At 53.7% G+C, this 21,290-nt stretch overlaps 6 protein-coding genes across 6 annotated transcripts; 4 read left to right on the top strand and 2 right to left on the bottom strand.

The window, feature by feature from the left end:
• Nucleotides 1–819: 819 nt before the first annotated feature.
• On the top strand, nt 820–2,852 carry RLI1 (Fe-S cluster-binding ribosome biosynthesis protein; the record flags this gene model as incomplete). Its single annotated transcript, XM_049345723.1, has 4 exons — nt 820–839; nt 895–919; nt 1,046–1,448; nt 1,498–2,852. 4 exons carry the CDS (start codon nt 820–822, stop codon nt 2,850–2,852), a joined length of 1,803 nt encoding a protein of 600 aa, XP_049197250.1.
• A 1,216-nt stretch (nt 2,853–4,068) lies between these two features.
• On the bottom strand, nt 4,069–7,539 carry J4E93_007820 (uncharacterized protein; the record flags this gene model as incomplete). Its single annotated transcript, XM_049345724.1, has 1 exon — nt 4,069–7,539. The coding sequence occupies one exon, from the start codon at nt 7,537–7,539 to the stop codon at nt 4,069–4,071; it is 3,471 nt and encodes a 1,156-aa protein (XP_049197251.1).
• Nucleotides 7,540–8,067: 528 nt separating this feature from the next.
• J4E93_007821 (uncharacterized protein) lies at nt 8,068–9,248 on the top strand (the record flags this gene model as incomplete). The annotated part of the gene is made up of 2 exons (XM_049345725.1): nt 8,068–8,286; nt 8,424–9,248. The coding sequence occupies 2 exons, from the start codon at nt 8,068–8,070 to the stop codon at nt 9,246–9,248; spliced, it is 1,044 nt and encodes a 347-aa protein (XP_049197252.1).
• A 1,693-nt stretch (nt 9,249–10,941) lies between these two features.
• Nucleotides 10,942–11,659, top strand: J4E93_007822 (uncharacterized protein; the record flags this gene model as incomplete). The annotated part of the gene is made up of 4 exons (XM_049345726.1): nt 10,942–10,960; nt 11,016–11,110; nt 11,169–11,415; nt 11,613–11,659. The coding sequence occupies 4 exons, from the start codon at nt 10,942–10,944 to the stop codon at nt 11,657–11,659; spliced, it is 408 nt and encodes a 135-aa protein (XP_049197253.1).
• Nucleotides 11,660–12,873: 1,214 nt separating this feature from the next.
• Nucleotides 12,874–17,594, bottom strand: J4E93_007823 (uncharacterized protein; the record flags this gene model as incomplete). The annotated part of the gene is made up of 7 exons (XM_049345727.1): nt 12,874–13,665; nt 13,719–14,425; nt 14,479–14,806; nt 14,856–16,388; nt 16,440–16,709; nt 16,760–17,027; nt 17,077–17,594. 7 exons carry the CDS (start codon nt 17,592–17,594, stop codon nt 12,874–12,876), a joined length of 4,416 nt encoding a protein of 1,471 aa, XP_049197254.1.
• A 1,419-nt stretch (nt 17,595–19,013) lies between these two features.
• On the top strand, nt 19,014–20,794 carry J4E93_007824 (uncharacterized protein; the record flags this gene model as incomplete). The annotated part of the gene is made up of 4 exons (XM_049345728.1): nt 19,014–19,264; nt 19,324–19,985; nt 20,035–20,203; nt 20,257–20,794. The coding sequence occupies 4 exons, from the start codon at nt 19,014–19,016 to the stop codon at nt 20,792–20,794; spliced, it is 1,620 nt and encodes a 539-aa protein (XP_049197255.1).
• Nucleotides 20,795–21,290: the final 496 nt, after the last annotated feature.

The raw sequence follows: 21,290 nt of genomic DNA on the forward strand, positions 1-21,290 counted from the left end.
TACGATATTTCGACCTTCTGTGGGCTCCGGCGGCTCGGAGCGGGTGCGTTAGATAGAGCGCAACTACGCGATCCAGAATAGCCAGAACGCGACCAGGAACCAGGGCAGTGACTTGCACAATGGAAGTCTGATGGAATGCGGTCTTGGGGGTCGAGCGCCTGATGGGAGAAAGGCGGTGGAGTCGCGCGAGCCAGAGGGTGGGCGGGGAGAGTGTGCACGGTGGTGGAGGGTTGATATAGGCGCTCTTTGGGCCGCGGAAGAGCGTGTTATACGTGAAAGGCGAGTTGCTGGATGCGTGGACGTGATCTGGCGATGGGATTGATGGACACGGACAAGGCCGCCGACCGGCGATATAGGCAGAACCGCGGGCGAAGCAGACGCGACAAGAGACTCAAAAGGGAATATACATACAGTCCATGGTCAAGATACCCTCGGTGTGAGAGTCGGGTGGGGGTTGGGGGTAGGGTGAGGTGTGGGTAGATTGTGGAAGCGGAGGTTCACTTGCTAGCCCTGGAGAGAGGCGCGCGCTCGGGCCTTCAACCTTGCGCCTTTGTATGCCCCAATCACAAGCCGGCAAAATCGCTGACCCAGCGTGCTCGCCAACAACGTCAGTCTGCCTCTTTCATTGTTCTCCCCTACCTGTGCAGTCGTTGGCGACCTTACCTTCACTCTCCGCCCCCAGCATCCGCGCGCGCGCCTCTCCAGCAGTGACTGTCGCCGAGTCTATCCACGCACTGCTTAGCCGTCAGCCTCATCTCAGTTTGCGACTCCAGGGCCACCCACAACCGCAACCGCCGCAACAACAAAGCCGCCGCCAACATGTCTGACAAGCTCACCCGGTACGTCACATGTCGTGAAAGACCTCACCCACGTGTATTTGCTAACACCGTCCAGTATCGCTATTGTCAACTCAGACAAGGTACCCCACTACCCCTCCACACTCAAAAATTGATCACCGACTAACATGAGGATGTTCGCTTGACAGTGCAAGCCCAAGGCAAGTGCCACCCCTCCATCGCGCCTTCCCAGTGCTAACACGTCCCAGAAATGCCGTCAAGAATGCAAAAAGTCGTGTCCCGTCGTCCGCACGGGCAAGCTGTGCATCGAAGTCGACAACTCGTCCAAAATCGCCTTCATCTCTGAGCGCCTCTGCATTGGATGCGGTATCTGCCCCAAGAAATGCCCCTTCGACGCCATCAACATCATCAACTTGCCCACCAACCTCGAGACCCAGGTCACCCACCGATACTCCGCGAACAGCTTCAAGCTACACAGGTTGCCTATGCCCCGTCCGGGCCAGGTCTTGGGTCTCGTGGGAACAAACGGTATCGGCAAGAGCACAGCGCTGAAGATTCTCAGTGGCAAGCTCAAGCCCAACCTCGGTCGCTACGACAACCCGCCAGACTGGGAGGAGATCCTGAAGTACTTCCGTGGTTCTGAACTCCAGAGTAAGACGCTGGTTGCTAGACAAAGGAATTTCTGGCTAACGGAACACAGACTACTTCACAAAGGTCCTGGAAGACAACCTCAAGGCCGTCGTCAAGCCCCAATATGTCGACCAACTTCCCAAGGCCATCAAGTCGACCGAGCGCAGCGTCGGCAAGCTCATCGGGGCCCGCAGCCAGATGGAGAACCTCGACGAAATGATTGACGAGTTGGAGCTGCGCCACATCTTCGACCGTGACATTGGACAACTCTCTGGTGGAGAATTGCAGCGTTTCGCCATTGCGCTTGTCTGTGTCCAACAGGCCGATGTGTACATGTTTGACGAGCCGTCATCCTTCTTGGATGTCAAGCAGCGTCTCGCCGCAGCCCGCAAGATCCGCAGTCTGCTCCGCCCCGACGACTATGTCATTGTCGTCGAGCACGACTTGTCCGTCCTTGACTACCTCTCCGACTTCATCTGTGTTCTCTACGGAAAGCCCGCCGTCTACGGTGTCGTCACACTGCCAGCATCCGTCCGTGAGGGTATCAACATATTCCTGGATGGTAACATTCCCACCGAGAACTTGCGTTTCCGTGAGGAATCGCTGCAGTTCCGTATCGCAGAGGCTGGAGACGAATACATGGTTGACCACAACCGTGGCTACAGCTACCCCAGCATGAAGAAGACCCTCGGAAGCTTTGAACTCAACATCGAGACTGGTTCTTTTACTGACTCTGAGATCATCGTCATGATGGGTGAGAACGGTACCGGAAAGACCACTTTCTGTAAGATGCTTGCCGGCGCTCTGCAGCCCGACGGCGAGACCAAGATCCCCAAGATGAGCATCAGCATGAAGCCCCAGACCATCACTCCCAGGTTCCAGGGTACCGTTCGCCAGCTCTTCTTCAAGAAGATCAAGACCGCTTTCCTCAGCCCTCAATTCCAGACCGATGTCTACAAGCCGCTCAAGATGGACGACTTCATCGACCAGGAAGTGCAGAACCTCTCCGGTGGTGAACTGCAGCGTGTCGCTATCGTCTTGGCCCTTGGTATGCCAGCTGACATCTACCTCATCGATGAGCCTAGTGCCTACCTCGATTCCGAGCAGCGTATCGTGGCATCCCGTGTCATCAAGCGCTTCATTATGCACTCGAAGAAGACTGCTTTCGTCGTCGAGCACGATTTCATCATGGCTACCTACCTTGCTGACCGTGTCATTGTCTTTGACGGCCAACCTGCTGTCAACGCTCGCGCCAACAAGCCCGAGTCTCTCCTCACTGGTTGCAACTCTTTCCTGAAGAACCTGGACGTCACCTTCCGTCGTGATCCCAACTCCTTCCGCCCCCGTATCAACAAGGACAAGTCCCAGCTTGATCAGGAGCAGAAGTTGAGCGGAAACTACTTCTTCCTTGAGGATGATAGTTGAAGAGGTTTTTAACAATCAGAACACGCCTCACTCCCAGCGCCGCCCGCAAGGGCACGTCAAGACCGGGGTGACTAAGAAGGGCAATAAGAAGCGCGGCCTAAGAGGACGCACTGTGAGCCTGCTGGATGATGATGAAGGTGCGGATGAGGAAGATGATGAAGACGGCTGTCCTCTCATCGGCGGTTGACCTCCTGCGCCGGCTATATGTGTCGAATCTCACATGCAATGTCGTGAAGCACGCGTTTCGTCGTAGCCAGCACGGGTCAAGTTAGGTGGCCGCTGATCTCGAAAGGATAGTGTAGCATGTGTGTGTGGCTGACGACTGAAGACCAAAAACCACAAGCAGAAAAGTAATTAGTTAGGAGCAGGTCGAACATGGTGGAGTGTGCATCACAACAATATATTCACACGTGTTTCCTCCGCACATTACATTACTTGTTTCCAAGACCGGTTGCATGACGTATCAACTTCCTAGTGATGTGACAGCCCAAATGACGGCACTCAGCGAAGAATAGCAAAGAGAAAATCTTCTTGATGACGAGCAAGTAGCGACGACATATTCCAAAGGCTGCGTTATCAAACATGACAAAGACTCTCAGAAGTCCGCTGCTTGATCAACTCGCTGATGGAACATTGCAGGTGAAACTATGCAAAGTATGCCATGGAAGAGAGACTGAAGATTCCCTGAAACATTGTAGACATGAGCGCGCTGAATACGGCATTAGAAACACCGAGGTAGTGTTTAAACATCTCGGTAAGTCCATATACGCTACGCTGCTCCTTCGCGTGATTTTGGATAAACCCTCAACGCAGCTTTTGTTTCTTTTATGGCACAAGGTTGTTTTCCAGGTCTCGGTGAGATATTGGGTGATATCCGCAGACTATGCAATGAGTGTTTTTAGTCCAGACGTCCATATTGTATCCTGAAGCGATAGACACAACAGGCGAGAAGAGGAATATGGAAGAGTAGAGAGTAAGAAGGGGGTATCCATTGTGTTTAAACTATCCAATCCAATCCAATCCAATTTTTACAACGGGCATCCAGCAAAGCAGCGGCGATGGGGTATATAGATGAAAAGGAACGATGATCCCATACCCAGTCCCAGTCCCGTAGACCCCTAACTCCGTAACTCCAGCGATGCAAATATATACGTACGTCTGTAACAAAGGAAAAAGTTCGTATCGCCTCTCCCATCCCCTCCATCCTCCCCTATCATCAGCCCCGCCACATAAACTCCTCATCCATAGGCATCGGCGTCCGATTCGTCAATTCCAAACTACTATTCACGTAATCCGCATCCTCTTCTTCCTCTGACCGTGCCGTCGCGCTACTCAACGGCGTAGCCATAGGACTAGTCCTCGACGACAACTCCGCATCGAGACTAGCCGACAGACTCTTCGCATCCCCCTCCTCCTCTATTTGCGTAGGCAGCGGCGCGGTATCCTGGGAAAGCTTACTAGCCCGCTTCCGCGCGCGCTCTTGCCTCGCTTCCTCACGCTGGCGCATGAGTTCCTCTTCGTGCGCTACGGCTTTTGCGCGGCGGTCTTCGACGTCTTTGCGTTTGATGACTTTGCCGAGGGCGTCGGAGGCTTGGATTAGGCCGTCGATGCTGATGGCGTGATTGGTCATTTGGTGGTTGATGTAGTGGTACACGCCCGCTGGGGTATCGCACTGCAACAGCGCTTTCTCATTCAATTTCAACAACGCAAGTGCGATTTGGAAAAGGAACGTAGAGCCGTCGTGCATGCACAGGACGACGTCCCAGACACGGAAAAGGGCCTCGGCGGAGAGGCAGTCGGTGAAGACGGAGAGGAACCATTGGAAGGTTAGTGCCTCCAGCTCGATTTCTAGTTCGTCGAGGTGGGCGGAGAGGCGGGGAAGGATTTCGCTGACGTAGGAGCGGAGGACGGATTGGTCGGCGCGGGAGGTGAGGAGGTGTTGGTCGTAGTAGTGCTGGGGGAGGATTTCTTCGATCATGGCGGTTAGGACCCAGAATGCGTCTTCGGGGGTGGGCATGATGAGTAGGAGGCAGGCGGTTATCAGGTTCATGCCTTGACAGTAGCCTACTTCGGGGTTGCGGCGGGAGTAGGCGAGGAGTACCTCCTGTAGCTTCTGTACGCCAGGTCCTGTGCGGAAGAAGATGTTGTCGGTAAGTGTGCGGGTGATGTCCATTTGAATCTGGGTTGCAATAGTAGGATCGTCTTCGCCGTTGTTCACCAAGTCTTCGTAGTAGCCTGGCATGCGCAGATGCAGCGCGCCGGTTCCTTCAGCCCAGATCGCGGCTCTCATGTTGACTGGGATACCACCGAGAACAAGACGACGGAACTCCTGCCACTTGGCACGTCCGATTTTGCCTTTGTTACCCAATCCCGCGATGCCTACCAGTTCACCATCGGCGAGGAACTGCTCAGGCATTGCGTTGCTTTTGCCGTTCTCGCCTGTGCTGGCAACATCCCCTTCACGCTTGTTTTGTGCACGCACTTTACGCAGGAAGTCATTCCACTTCACGGTCCTCTCTCTTTGGAGATTGTCGTGCAGCTCACTCATCTGCTCTAGTAGAGATTGCACTGGATCGATCTGTGGCGGGTACTGGCTGATTGGGGTAGACGGACCTGGCGAAGTTGTTGTAGCGGAGAGCTCAGCATTGCCCGACACGATACGCGATGGTGATGGCTCTGGGTTGACACTCGCCGTTGGCGCAGACCCTCGCTTCATCAATGTAATTTGGTTGTTGCCAATCTTGAAGTTTGAGACCTCGCCCTCTGCGGACTCTACAGTGGTGATGGGCGCCGCGGATGGAGTGTGTGAGAGGAGTTCAGTTGGATGCGTGGCTAGCTTCAGATAATCAACCCATGTCTTGCTGGCAGGCTGATTCTGGTGATTATCCGAGTCGGAGCTCGATGGGCGTGTAGTGCCATCATTCTGATCCGCGGGGACAGAGCCTGAATGCTCGTGGTCTTCGTCCAGAGCCAGGTTGTTCAGTGCAGTCCTGCCATCGCCGAGTGACTCAACATTGCTGCTTCGCTTCTGCTTGATCAGCTCAGCTGCGGCCTCGCTCTGTCTCTTCTTGCGACGCTGGTCGTAGATGAAGCCGAATCTATCAGTCAAGTACTCGCTGCTGCCGATAAACCTATTGTGTTGCTGCACTAGCGTCGGTGGTCGTGAGTCCTCAGGCAGGATTCGGTCCATTTCCACAGGCCCAAGATTGCTCATTCCACGAACAGGCGGAGTCGGACCGAGGCCATTTGACACGTTCTTGGGTTGCTCTAGCGCAGTGCTTTTGATTGTTCCATTGGGGCCCAAGGCGCGACCTCGTCTTTGGGTACTCGCGAGCGATGACTTTGCGGATTGCGCCGTCTTGGTGGAGTCCATGGAAGGCGCACGGTCGACAGCACTCGAAGCAGTGGATTTACGGCCTCGCACAGTGTTGGACTTGCTGGGGTTTGCAGCATTGTTTCCTGCTACCATTTTCAACGCCCAGCTTGCTAGCGATGTCGACGAAGATCTACGCGCCGAGTCTGTAGCATGGTCTGAGCTGTTGAGTCGGCGCAATGCAGGTACAGCACCGGCTGGAGGAACGAAGAGATCGCTCGCGAGGGCCTTCCGGGGTGGCTTTGCTCCACTAGATGCGCGCGACCGGGTATGCCCCAGAGTCTCGGCTTCTCTGTCCACCATGCTGGCTACGGACGGTGCTCGACTGCTCTTCTTGCTCGTCCCAGCCCAAATGTACGTCTTCCAGTTCGGTTTGGTTGTGTCGCGTGGCGCATCCGACGTGACCGAGTTGATGGACATGACTTCTGCCTGAGGCGCTGAGGTGCCCGTGTCCATGCCCAGAGCATCGGGGTGCTCAGCTAACTCGTCCTCCATAGCCCTGGCGAGTCTGTCTTCCATGGGGTCATCGGGGTGCAATCCAGTGGCTGCGCTGTCGCCCCTCGTCCTCGTCTTGGTGAGGCCATTGCCGGGATCCTTGCTCTTCTCCAGCTCGCGCAACCGGTTCTCAATGTCCATGTTGGAGACCTCGCACTCCTGCAGCATCTTCCTCAGCATGCGCTCGCGCTCCTCGGCTCGTCTCCGCAGGGCCGTGATCTGCGCATCGCGCTGTGCCAGGTCGCCAGCGAGCTGCTTGACCAGCGCCACGGCGCCCGTCTGTCGCAGCGCATCCTGTATGTTGTCGTCGCTCGCAAAGTGGAGGTTCCCGGGGACCTTGGCGGACTCGGTGGGGGTATCGTCGAAGAGAGCCGTCCGGTCTTTGGCAGACGAGGCGGCTACCAGACTGCCGACTATCTGCTGCGTCGACTTGGTGACCTTCCTGACGGTAGTCGCAGGCGTCGTGTTCTTGAGATCGGGCGGGGGAATTGCCTTGACCGTGTCGGGCGATGCAACCGTCCTACTCTCAGCATTCTTAAGGCTGTCTTCGGGCGCTGGCGTAGAGCGGAACCAGCCGTTGACGCGCGACTGTGCCGGCGACGTCTCCGGGCTAGGCGACAGTGAGGGGAAGGACGTGAGGCTCTTGGTGTCGACTTCGGGCGAGGGTGCTCTACTGCGACTGCGGCTGAGCGACGTGTTGGAGCTGCGCTTCGAGGGCCGCATACGCTGTATGCTGCGGTTGCGTGGGTTGGATATGGTCGAGCTCTGGGATGCCGTGCGGACCAAGTCAACCGCTCTGGGGGGATCGATTGCCGCCATGTCTGTCGAGCGAGACTATGAGCACGCCCATTCGTACAGCGAATAGTCGGTTGGGTGACTGCACGGGAAAGGGGACGTCGGAATCGGAATGCGTGTGCGTATACGTTATGCGAGGTGGATGTCCTGTTCGCGTGCATCGGTTGCTACTATGCAATAAGTGGAGAGGCAGTGCGTCATACGATATGGCGAGGCCTAGATATGTTGCCCCACGCTTCTTTGTATGTGTGAGAAAGCAAAGACGGCCAAAAACTCCCACGGCGTCAGGGGCAGACAAAGCACTCGGCAGGCTCTCTTAATTACGAAGGCGCAAGGGGCACCGCACAGCCAAGTCACGACACTTGGTGGTGTTAACAATCATCCCACACGCGCTAGGGCTGTTTTGTGCACATGCATTGCAGCCCTACGAGCCACACGGCACCCGAAACAGCCTTCCATGGCGATCTCCCTTAATCCACAGACCCTGGCGTGCCTGGACTGCCACCCTGCTAAACACGCCCGCCTAACAGTCGACTATGTTTCGCATGTGCCATGCCCGTTACCGACAAGGACGCTGCATTGGCGGCCGTTGCGACCCTGCAGCCGCTGTCCCCTGAGCAGGACGACGCCCTGAAGAGCATCAACGCCATCTTGAACAACGGCGAGCCCTTTGTCGACGTCCACGAGCTGTTCGCACTGTACAACATCCTCTATTTCCGCAAACTGCTCCTCCCACGTGTCGAAGTCATCTGGTCGCCGCGCTTGACTCTGGTAGGTTTTCTTTGCGCGTCACAATTTGCTTTCCACGCGTCTCATCCACCACTTCTGAAGCCGCCCTCGTGTCTCCGGACCGTTGCCCCACCCGCTTCTAGACTGCCGTGTCAAACACCGGCTAACAATAGATCCAGTGCGCTGGCATCTGTGAGCTATCCCGGGATCCCAAGACCAACAAATTCACGCGCATCCGTCTGAAGCTGTCGACGCCACTGTTGCAGTATCGTCCTCGCTCAGATACCATCAACACACTGCTACATGAAGCAATCCATGCCTACTTCTTCATCACCACATCGTGGAAGCACTCGCGCGGGGATGACGGTACTGGGCATGGCATCGGCTTCCAGCTGCTTGCCGACGCCGTAAACAACCACGGCAACTATGAAGTCACCATCTACCACACCTTCCACGATGAAGTCGACAGCTACCGCACCCACGTCTGGCAGTGCGACGGACCTTGCAGAAGCCAGCCGCCGTACTTTGGCCTCGTCAAGCGAAGCATGAACCGAGCTCCTGGCAAGGGTGACACGTGGTACTCAAGACATCAGGCCGAATGTGGGGGCACTTATCACAAGATCCAGGAACCAGCGCCGACTAAGAAACAACTGGATGCTATGAGTACCAAGGAGCGGGCGGGGCGGCAGAAGAACAAGCTAGACAGTTGGATCAAGAAAGATGTTAAGGTGGAGGGCAAGACTTCTGATGTACCTATTGCCATTGGCGATGAGGATGAAACCTCGACCAAGTCTTCGAATGATGGACAGGGTGTGGCGTCTGCGGTTGTGGAAGATGTTATCCCCTCATCAACGCCGATAGCTTCAAGCGCTGGCCAGAAACGGCCGCGAGATGAGCAGCATGGTCCTGTCGTACAGAAGAAGTTACTTGTCAACTGTCCAATCTGCAATGCTAGATTAGCCGAGTGCGATATCAACGAGCATCTGGATGTAATACATCCTTAAACATGATGTAGCATTTTCACAGTACATAATCTGTCGTCTACAGAGGCGAGACAGTTAAGGACTGGAGGGTTGGAAGAAATGCACCACATGTTGACAGAAGAAGCTTACAATGCACCCCGGGCATATTGTGAGCAAATATATATATGTGTATACGCTAGAGGTGTAGTCAAAGTTGATTGTGATATTTCAAAACAACATACCGCTTCGTAAGTACTAAAGGTGTTCGAAGAAGTATGCAAGCAACATTTGTGAAGGCAGATTCTAGTATCCTGCTTTCTACTTTATGTCAAATTCCACGCAGAAGAAAAGCGGTTAAAACAAGTTGCTCAGTGAATTGCGTTACTTGGTCGTTGACAATTTAAGAATTTGGCATACAGTGGATGGATGGATGCGCTGCTTCGGCGGGGGCGGTGTTGGGCTACGTGGTTTCAATATACCGTATCAGGTAAGTTTGCAGCACCGTTGAAAGCGGCGGACTGTTACTCTTTCCACCGGAAACCTTAGCCCGACTCTCCTACACTACAACTCCCAGTCCACAACCCGTCTATCGGACTACTTCCCACTAGATTTAGCGGTAAATCTTCTGTCTGAAGAACTTCCTCTTTGTCAAAGGTAGTCCAGGGACATCTTTAGTGCTGCAGCGTCGGTGTTCGTCGCTGGCAGACTGACTGCGCTAGTGGGGTTCCGGCACCGAACTACCGCGTTGGGAAGGTTTGGGCGGGTGTGGAAAGCAGCGGGCTGTTACCCTTTTGCTTTCACGCGGATTTGCTGGCTGGCGCGTCGTTGTATACAACTTCGCGAGGCTGTTTCACACGCACACAGTGTTGACTAGCTCATAGAATATCTTATTCATGCCTATGCGTTTAGACTTGGGATTTTAATGCACGTATGTTTGATACTGTCGTGCTTGTATCTCGTGCTTAATCGCGTGTTCACGAGCTGTACTCCAGGCTGTGCGCCCGTCGATGCTATTGTTAAGACAGAGAAAAATAACTAAGAAAGAAGGCTTGTCAGCAATTCTTAATAGCTTATTAAAACACTACTACAAAATGTGACAGCTTGTTCTAAGCAGCTGTTATGATATGATATAGTACTGTAACCTTCCACCTAGGAACCTTGGAAGTTACCATTAAGACGAATGCGACAAATGGAACGCTCCTTCCTCTCCGATGTAGAGTTACACTGCGCCACTGCCTAGAAAACGACGAAACGTATACTAAAAGCAATACCAAAGACAAGAAGTTACGTCTACAAATCCTGCATGACAGCGTATCCTAGTCTTGGAGGAGAAATTGGATGAATTTGCTGCCCAATCTTGGTTGGACATTACACGAGACTCGGAACATCGTGACATTAGGATAGTGGCGAGGTGAAAGCTGGAGTCCAAGAAGACACAAATATGAAGCGACAGCTTTGCTTACTCATCACCTGTAGGGAAGCGTAGAGGTGATGGAAGCAGTTCGGTCTGTTGGTTCACTACCCCGCAACGTGCAACGCCACATCTAAGCCACAGCTCTCACAGCCATAGCTGACGTAAGGAACCTTGGAATGCTCGAACCATCGCTCCCGTATGACACTCCACTCTTCGCACGCCCAACGCACGCGATCAGGCAGCAAAGTCTGCGCACCCTCTCCTACACAACAACAGAAAAGCGTGAATATACCAGATTGAAGTGCGACACAAACCGTCATCATGCCGCCGCCGCCTCCTCGTACGTCAATGCTCCTGTCTGTACCACATGTGAGATGTACTGACACCTAATCCAGCACCACCGCCTCCCATGCCTGGGAAAGGAAGGGGCATGCCACCGGCTCCGCCGCCAATGGGAGGGATGAAAGCACCAGCGCCGGGTGCAGGCAGAGTTCGTCACATTCACAGGGACACCTGCACTACGTGGAACCCGGGCTAACGCGTCACAGGGAGCACTCTTGGGCGACATTACAAAGGGCGCACGACTGAAGAAAGTGACACAAATCAACGATCGATCCTCCCCTATAGTCGGCAAAGTCAGCGACGGACCTGCAGCAGCACCCATGGGCGCGCCCAAGATTCCTGGAGCTCCGGCCGTTCCTGGAGGGGCGAACCGAGCAAGAGCCAACAGCGACAATGGAGATGGAGGAAGTGTACCGGCTTCAGCACCACAATTAGCAGGAATATTCGCTGGAGGTATGCCGAAGCTCAGAAAAGCAGGCGGTGTCAAGACAGGCGCAGAGGACCAGGCGCCTTATCTTTCGGATCCCGAATCGAACAGAGCTTCAGCCCCTCGAGGAGCAGCACCCAAACCACCTGGACCTCCTCCTGCAGCACCTCCAGGGCCTCCGATTCCAGGTATGCGACCAGGGATGAATGCGCTGCGGGGCCAGGACTCGAGGCCCAACTCGGTAGCCTCAAGTATAAGCGGGAAGCCTAAGCCGCCTCCACCGATTGGAAAGAAGCCTCCTATGCCACCACCCTCCTCTCGAAAGCCATCAGGTCTCGCTGCACCACCTGCTCGGGCACCACCTCTCCCAGGCTCCGCTCCGCCTGCTCCTCCACCGCTACCTCCGAGCTCGACGTCTCCTCGACCGACTGGTGCACCACCTGCTCCTCCACCACTACCACCTTCGCCAGCCCCACGAGCGACCCCGCCACCGCCGCCGCCGCCCTCTGTTCCCCCGCCATCGAACGCGCAAGACGATGACGACGATGAATACGATCCATATAAATACAATTCAGCGCCTCCCATGCCTCCACCACCGCCTCCACCCTCGAACGGGCACGCGCCGTCGCTCGCAGAAACAGCCGCGCGCAACGCCTTCAGTCGCACATCGCCTGCTGCTCCTCCTCCAGCACCACCGAGCGCACCCGCACCTCCAGCACCCAGCCAACCCCCGCTCAGCCGACCGGCCTCCCAGACACCACTGCGATCGATGATGGATTCAAGTTCGTACACCTTGTCAAACGGTGGATCAAGCATCAAGAGTCCGACCAGCTCGCATGGCGGAGGAAGGGAAAAGGGCAGAATCAGGCCCATTCACGATTTGAGATGGAGATTCCAAGACGAAGGGCAATTCCCACGACCAAGAGAATTCACCGGCGGACCGAAAAGATACCGCGCTGGACGAGGCAGCAGTGTGCCATTGGATTTGAGTGCGTTTGAATGAGCAGGGTTGTGACGAAATGTTTTTTGGGGGTGATTTGTTGCATTGCTGCTGGTCAGAGCGGGTTTAGGGATAGATATTGAAGTTTAGCCTTGGCGTTAACGGGGTTTGGTGCCTTTTGCGGTGTGTTGTGGACGGTTATGGAAGATTGTTGGCGAGGTGGTGTATGCGTCGCGAGACTGTGCACCATGGGTAATATTGCATACAATAGCAGGTACCTCAGTACGTTCAAAATGTCAACAATATATCGTAAGAGAGCGACCGGTTGAGACCTTCTGTTGGAATACTGATTACTAAGATCTAAGGTTTGAATAAGAAGGAATCCATGTTTCCAAGACATCGCGAGCCCTGTGGCTAGGTATCGAACAATGAAAGTACCTTCCCCAGAAAGAGATTGAAGAAAAAGAAGGAACCATTGACTGCACGTCAAATCCCCGATGAAGTCCAAGATCAGCTGCGACCACGACACAACGTGCCCAATCGCCTAAGTGCTTTTCTTCTCCTTCTTCGTCCTGGGTACACGGCAGAGCCAGTAAAGGAAAATCGCCGCCGCCACATTAAACCCCACGTAGACCCAAAGCAGCCCGAAGTCCCTCCAGCGCGTATCCCAATCCGCATGAATACGCTGCAGAAACTGGTTCGTCGAGTCCATCTGACAAAAGTTGCACTGCTCCGTCGCCTGCGCATCTCTCAGATAGCCACCAGCCATGTCAATATACTCAGACATGTATTCGCCACACGTCTGACCCTGCGGCGGAAAGAAAGTCTGGAACTCAGAGTCTGCGCAATACGCGGGCGCTTGACCCAGCGTTGTCGACATGAAGCTCGATACGAGGTAGGTGAACGGATTAACGCGGTACATGAAGATCCAGAATCCGGGTAAATCGTTGGGACCAGCGAGGATACCGCAGAAAGCGTACAGCATAATCGTTACCAGCGTAGCGAGTGCGCCGGCGATTTCTTCGTTTGGCGAGCCAGCGATAAGCAGATGAGCGAGTGTGCTTGCGAAGATGAAGACTGCGACGACGATGAGCAAGGCGTGGAAACCGCGGATGTTGACTGTGTCCGTGGCTTCTGCGTTGCGATATAGACCGGCGGGGTAGTACCATACTAGGAAGCAGAAGATGGCCATGAAGGCGTTCCAGGCTAGTTCGATGAAGATGTTGGAGAGGACGAAGGCTTGCCAGGCGTAGGTTTTGGATTGGCGCTCGCGGGCTTCGTAGAGGGTTCGCTGGGATATCCACATTGGCATGATTTGGTAGATTAGTTGGATTACCTGGGGTGGTTGTTAGTGGGTATACGATGTTGGGTATAGAAGGTTTTACATACGACGAAGAGGAAGATGAAGACACCGAACATTTGGTTTTGAAGGCCCATCATCGTGTTTTCGCTTCCAAAGAAGGAAAAGCCGATCAACAGTGAGCAGCCAATCGTCAAGATGGCCTTCGAGTAGATGTATGAAGGGGTTCTCCAATACTGCTGGGCGCACCGCATGGCTACAGCACGAAGCTGATCCATGAAGGAGGCAGCGAAGACCTGACGGCTGGCGTTGGCTGAGTCCATGACAGCAGAGGGCCGGTTGGCAAGCTCCCTGAGATCGGCCAATTCGGTCTGTAGATGCATGTACTCTTTGCTGTTCTTCCAAACCGTAGGCCAGTCAATCTCAGTCTTTGCACCTGGCGCCGCGCCAATCGCTGCGAGCATGTACTCGGCGGGGTTGGTACCAGGAGGGCATGCTGATGCGCCGTTGCGGGTGAAGTAATCGAGAAGAGTCTCGGAGCCGCGACCGATCTCGCCGAAGTAGACGGTTCTGCCACCCTTGGCCAGTAGAAGGAGTCGGTTGAAGCGCTGGAAGAGAAGAGATGAGGGCTGATGGACGGTGCACAGGATTGCTTGGCCGTCTCGAGTGAGTTTCTCCATCAGGTCACAGATGGACCATGAAGTCTGACTGTCAAGACCGGACGTGGGTTCATCGAGAAAGAGCAATAGCTTCGGACGAGCGGCGAGCTCAACGCCGATTGTGAGGCGCTTACGTTCTGGGGAAGTTAGCGAAGCTCATAGAAGCAAAGGTACTATATCGGGGACTTACGCTCGACATTGAGACCAGATCCCGGGATTCCAACGACGGCATCGGCGTACTGTTCCATGTCCAAAAGGCGAATCACGTGGTCGACATAGGCCAGCCGCTCTTCGCGTCCGTACTCGGGTGGCTGCCGTAGCAAGGCCGAGAACTCCAGCGCCTCTCGTACGGTAGACGTGTCCAAATGAATGTCTTGTTGCATGCAGTAGCCAGTCTGTCGTTGGAAACTGTCGTCTCGTTGACGGCCATCGACAAGCATGTTGCCGCCAATGACACCCATGGTCGTTCGACTTGCGAGCACATCGAGCAATGTGGTTTTGCCTGCGCCTGACACACCCTAAAGATTTGTTAGCTTGAGTCTTAGTCTGGTCAGGCAGATGACATACCATAAGCGCCGTCAGTGTGCCCGGCCTAATGTATCCATCTACACCATCAAGAATTTTGCGGGGTTCTCCCTTGATCTGAACTTCATATGTAACCTTCTCCCAATGGAAGATGGACACCTGCTTCTGTACTCCAGATTCCGGCTCAGTGTTACGATCGATCTTTTCGCCCTCATGAGCGGTTGCCTCACCATTCTCCTCATCGAAACTCTGCTTCTTGGCCTTACTCTTCATCTTGGATCGACGGAAGACAAGCACCTCGCCCTTGGAGCGCTCGGAAGCAACCAACTCGCTCATAACGAGATGGGCGAGGAAGAGAATGACAGTGATAGCAATGATGATGCCGTAGTTGGACCATCGCTCGCTATACTGATACTGAAAGGCGGTCTCGACATATGCAGTGCCGTTGACGTAATCTAGGCCTGGTTGAGAACCTTGCACAGCACACGCTCGCTGTTCGGGGGCGACGTTCTCATATGATGGGCCAGACGGTACGAAAGACGAACAAGCGAATGTTCGTCCGTGGAACTCGTTCACCATGACGTTCTCGAAGCCATACGCAACTGGATTTATCCATCGGAACCATCCTGCCCAACCCTGCATATACTGGATTGGGATAGCAAATCCAGTATAGAGCACGAGCATGATCAGGATGAGAGAGCTCGGGGCAAGTGCTTGTGAGAGAGTCTTTGTCATTGAGGCAAACAGGCGGAAGAACATGCTCATGGAGAGGCCGGTGGTAAATCCAACGAGCAAGAAGTAGAAGTATGGACCGGGTTCTCGGCGTAGATTGGACATGAAGTAGAGCGTTGTATTCACCACGAGACTGTTGGTGATCTTGTACGGCAGATCCACGATCATTGACGAGAGTGCCTCTGCCGATGGATGATAAAGGGCATATCGGTTGTGCTTCTCGACGATAGTGCGCTTGGAGTAGAGGTTCATGATCTCGAGCATCGACCCGAAGGCATTGAGCAGAACCACCATGAACAAGACTCCACCGCGCTTGAAGAACGACGCCGTGGACTGGGGTAGGTTGTAGAAGATGCTCGCGATGATGAGCGCTTCGAAGAAGTTGACGACCAGCATCGTCAGAGGCACACTCGGATCGTTCTTCAGCCTCTGCACATCTCTCCACATGCAAAGACGAATCTGTCGCCAGTAGGAAAGGGTGTAAGGTGACTTTTGTCGTTGCTTCTTGGATTTCTCCAGGGTTCTCGATAGCGCAAAGCGTTCGTGCTGCTCACCTTTGAGGGGGTATGTGTTGTTGTACTCTTCTATCGCTTGCAATAGCCGTTGACGATCAGGGCTCTCTTTCCAGCATCGAGCAAAGTCGTCGGAGGTACGCGGTGTTTTACCTTCGAAGCCTGGTCTGATACGGCGCTCAGAGGCTGACGTCATTGAGGTAAGGAAGTCGGGCGTGGTCTGGGAGGCAGGGCATTCGAAGCCTAGGCGTTCGAAATATGCGCGTGCTTCGTTCGCTGGTCCAAAGTAGATCTGTCGGCCTTCGTAAAGTACAGTCACTTTGTCAAAAACCTGTGGGGAATTAGCATTGTCCTTTCTTCATTCGATCCTAGAAAAGCTTACCTCATACGCGGCTTGTGGAGCTTGGTAAATGGCAATGACACATGCTGCCCCAAAGACGTCGCACTGGGTACGGAGTGTCTTGCAGAACTCCACCGCATTGGCGGAATCAAGGCCACGAGTCGAGTTGTCCCATAGTTGAAGCGGTGCAAAACTGAGGGATGCTTCAGCGATCGTCACTCTCTTGCGCTCGCCGCCGCTAACTCCTCGTACGAAGTCGTTGCCAACGCGTGTGTTGGCCGTGTGCGAGATGCCGTACATGGCCATTATTACCTGTCAAGAGTTAGTAGTGGTTCTGCTTAAGCTCGAAATAGAGTGCCTACATCTCGGAGATGCTCGGCATAGCGTCGACGACTGATGCCACCAGGAATTGTGCGAGGTGCTCGAGCCAGAGCCGCGAAGTAAAGCGTGTCGCCAACGCTCAGCTGAGGGAAATGAGCATCTACCTCCGCAGTGTAGATAGCTTCCCCGCGGAACACAGTGTTCATGTCCTTCGCTGGTACTCCTTGGTAGTTGAGATACGATTCAGGGCTGACTTGGAAGCCATGAGTCTCGCCTGCGATAGTCTTCAAGAGCGTAGAACACCCTGATCTACTGGTCGTTAGTCCATGTTGCTGAATACGACGACAGTCAAACATACCCAGGTGGTCCCAAGACGCATAGTTGCTCTCCAGGAAGGAGCAACCCGTCCAGGTCTCGCAAGATCTCGATCTTCTGCGTACCTCTGCCAAATAGCGAAGGAAGTTTCAATAGGGTATTACCCACTGTCGACTGGAAATCGGTTGGTGAGCCTTTGCCCCAGACGTTCAAGCCTCTGAAAGCGACGCCTGCTACACGAGGAATTGTTTCCTCGCTACTATATCGCAGGTTATAGAACGAGCGGGCCCAATCCTTGGCACGGAACTGGTCGCTTCTGGGGTCAAGTCCTCCATGTGCATCTTCGGCGAAGGGTGAACCAAAGTGTTGTTGTTCAGACTGTGTTGTAAACTTGCGCACGAGCTCGTGGATGTCTCGATCACGCTGTTCTTCCTGTCGAACTTTGGCCTCATCGTCAACTCCTGTGAGACTAGAGCTAGCGTCTGACTTCAGATCTACGCGGTCAACGCGTGCTTCCTCGTTCGTCGCTTGCGCTTCTGTGAAGCCTAGTGCGGCTGACATGCTGGTCAGAGAGGTAGGGTCCAACTTCGGGGAAACTGCGACCAGGTGAATGCGTCAAACCAGATATCCCTGGATTCTAGTGGTCACGAACAACATTAGTCAATGTTCCCAGCTGGGGTGTATGCAGGAGGATACGTACGGTTGGGAGCCCGTGAACAGATCGATTAGCGCTCGCTAAGTGTGAGCAGGGGGAGATCTGAGATGGCGATGTTTGATAGAGCCTGTAGCCCTGGTAGATCTACCTTATATCATACGATGCTTTTTTGCGATCGATGCCTTTACGGCTGTCAATGATGTAAATTCATGTCTCGAAAGTCCCGGAAGTCCATGCCCAGGTGCCATGATTGCAGACAGTTGTCTTCGGCAATCTTGGCGCGAATGAGTCGAAGTGAGTGTTTGCGTCTAGGGTTGCTGTTGGCCCTGAAACGTGCAGGGTCCGGACATTCGGCAAAGGCCGAAAGTCCGTGGGAAACCTCGGGCTCCGTGCAGCACCAAGCCTCCATCTCCACCCTCTACGAAGTATCCCATTGTCTATTTCCTATGCGCGAGACCCCGGCACTCCGCCCGCCGAAAATTCCGCTGTCGCGCGCAACCCTTTTTCCGGAAATTCGGTGTGCTTTTAGCGAACGCTTTTAAGATGACGATGAAGCTTGCCGTAGGTACCTGCCCTAAACCTACGTCCGCGGGAACAAACCATCTGCTAAGCTGCCATTGAAGTGTCTTCGTTGTAAACGAAAGAAGATCAAATGCGACAAAGCAGAGCCGATTTGCCATCAATGTATTGCCGCCAAGGAAGAATGCCATTATGTAGAGCGCAGACAACGCCCGCGCCATGCCCACCAGAAGGCTGTCGTACAGCATCTCAGCCAGCGACTAGAACAACTAGAGAAGCAAATTAGCGATGCTGGTGATGATCGTTCGTCATCTGTATCCGAAGTCGTGGCCAGACGCGATAGTATCCGAAAAAGCACTCCGGTGCCATCACCCGAAGCATCGCTGACTGTGGCTGATGGCCAGGATTCATGGGTAATAACAGCCTCAACCGAAGGCGCTCGTGTTTGCTGGGTTTTGTCTTGATATTCCGACCTCCTCGAAGGCGTTCATAGCCTTTCATATCGTCAACGTTCTGTCAGAACATGCCATGCGGATTTACGATGTCTTATCTTTTACTATGTTACGAAGCACATGAGGTACATATAGTGAGAAAGGGTCGGGTCGGCGATACAGCTCCAAAGACGTATCTCTTCATACCAGAAGTCATTGGGACACGACTCAGCACACACGAGCGCCTCCGAAAACCTTCTCAACTATCATCACAGCTAATCATGATAGATCTACCGACTTGCGACGGATACAAGGCGCAGCTTCCAACATAAGGCCACCCCAGTCTCGACACCAACGCCAAGCATCGACAACGCAATGCTGTCCCTCAACGAAGCGCTCGAAGACCTTGGAAAGCTGAGGGTGCGCACTGAGACGCACAGTGTGGATCTCAACTTATCCTCCGCAGAAGCGCGGACATGTATCGACGGCTTTATCTCCGTCATGAGCTCAATGCTTTCACCAGATGCGTTTGCTCATTCCGTGATCGATACTGACCTTCTTTACGCGCTTCCCGATATCATCAAGTCTCCTTACGTCAACATCGATCCCGTGGTCCGCGTTATGTAGTAAGTAAACGATGGCTATCGAGTTTGTGTGCCACATGCTAACCTTAGGTGACTTCAAGCTACAATGCTCTGTTCTACGGACTGCAGCTGACTGACGGTCCGGGAGGAGATCTTACGACGAAGGCATACATGAAGATGCTGGAGAGCGTACCTGCTTGGCTTGAATCTCCAGGTGATACGAATATGGACGTACATATTGCAGCCCTCTCAGCATGGACGGCGATGACTGCTCACGATTACCAACTGGCATGGAAATTCCACTGCAAGTCGTGCCAACACATCAAGTCGATCGGCATAGATCGCCTAGACATGGTTCCAGCAAAGTCCTTCGAAGAAGAAACCGAGAGAGATGTTGGTCGCTACACCTACTGGTATGTTATATCGATCGACACATTCTTTCGGTTATTCTATGGGAAACCCACCGTTCTACGGTGGTCACCAAACAAAGTCCGCCCACCCCTAATCTTCCGTCCGGACAACATGCATCCCTCGGCGCTCCATACCACCATCAGTGTCGTCTGGGTGCGCTATACTCTGTTGACCGTACAGGCGATCGGTTATATTGATGAACACCCGCCACACGATCGCAACAGCTGTGTCCAGAAAGCCGACGAAGCTTGTTCGCAAATGGAAGACCTCATCAGCGAATGGAGATTAGAGGAGGTGATGAACGCCAAAGACACTACAGATGATGTTCGCTGTCTTCTGGCAGATCACATCAGTAGGTGAAGTGCGGAACTGAGCCAACATTGAGCTAACCTCAAATCCAGTGAACATATATGCGACTATCATCGGTATTCAGAGGCTGGTACAACAGCACCGAACCAGACCCGGACCTAAGGACATCACCCTCAGAGCCGCACGAAGAGTTTTGAGCATTATCCTTGACTTCTATGCGGACATCAACCTCAATGCCAAGTTCAAGAGTATCACGAATCAGTAAGCCGCCACTGTCTTTACTTCGCACCAAAACATCCGCTGACTTGGCCCAGTTTCATAACCCTCTACCCTTTCTGCGTCGTGTTCACACTCTACGAACACATTGTGGCATGCACCATTCCAGATGATTGCGAAAGCGACATAACAGCTCTTGAGACAATTGGCGTCGCCATGTCACAAAGCTGCACAGAGCGCCAGGACTTGATACCGTTTGCCAAGACTATCAACGCACTCAACAGGGTCTCGCGGAGTCTACAAGACGAGAGACGCAGAGGCCCAGCCACTGTAGACTCCAGCGATAGCGTTGCTCAAGGGATGAACATGCCGCCGACAAGTTTCGATACGATTCAGAACTTGATGGCCAGCGAACTCCCAGACATTGACATGTCGGCCTTTTCATCGATGCCGGACTATACCGCGAACATGGACGGCGACTTCCAATCTCTCGGCTTCTTGAGGGGGCTAGAAAATGACTTTGTCACGCGGAATTGGCAGACTGACTGGTGGGATCTTGGTGGTGGTGGAGATGGCGACATAAGCCAGATGCCAGCGACAGATCCCACAGGCTTTCCCTACACTCCACATACATGAGGAGGGCGAACTGTCAACGAAGCTAGGTCTTCGAGGAGCGACGGAACCTTTTGGCGACGTTTGGGTGTATATATTACTATTCGCAAATCTGTATCATATCTGTTGTAGGGTAGAGATGTACGGTTTACTTACGCAATGAGTGTTTTGAAGCCACTGAGACATACCAGGAACTTCCGGGTACATGTAGACGCAGCGCAGAATACTGAACATATCAGCTTAGCTGTACTCCATCCAATGTTAGCACTGCGGCTATCCCGTACTAGCGTTTTTTGCCCGCTCCACTATCCCTTTGCACCAGACAACATTTGGTACCTCTACCGGTCAGCTTATTCGAAGGCACATTGACCGCATACAAATTTCCTCCTGTCAGAGTTGAGCGTATCTTCAAAACGCTAGAATTACGCCCCTAAATTACGTACTCTGTCGACTTCCTCCTCACATAGAGCCCCCCAAGCGTCTCTGAACCAGCATTCTTCCTCAATATATCGCATCCACT

Source organism: Alternaria ventricosa (genome assembly GCF_023758065.1).
Source record: "Alternaria ventricosa strain BMP 2768 chromosome Unknown scaffold_14, whole genome shotgun sequence".
In the NCBI taxonomy this organism is placed as follows: domain Eukaryota; kingdom Fungi; phylum Ascomycota; class Dothideomycetes; order Pleosporales; family Pleosporaceae; genus Alternaria; species Alternaria ventricosa.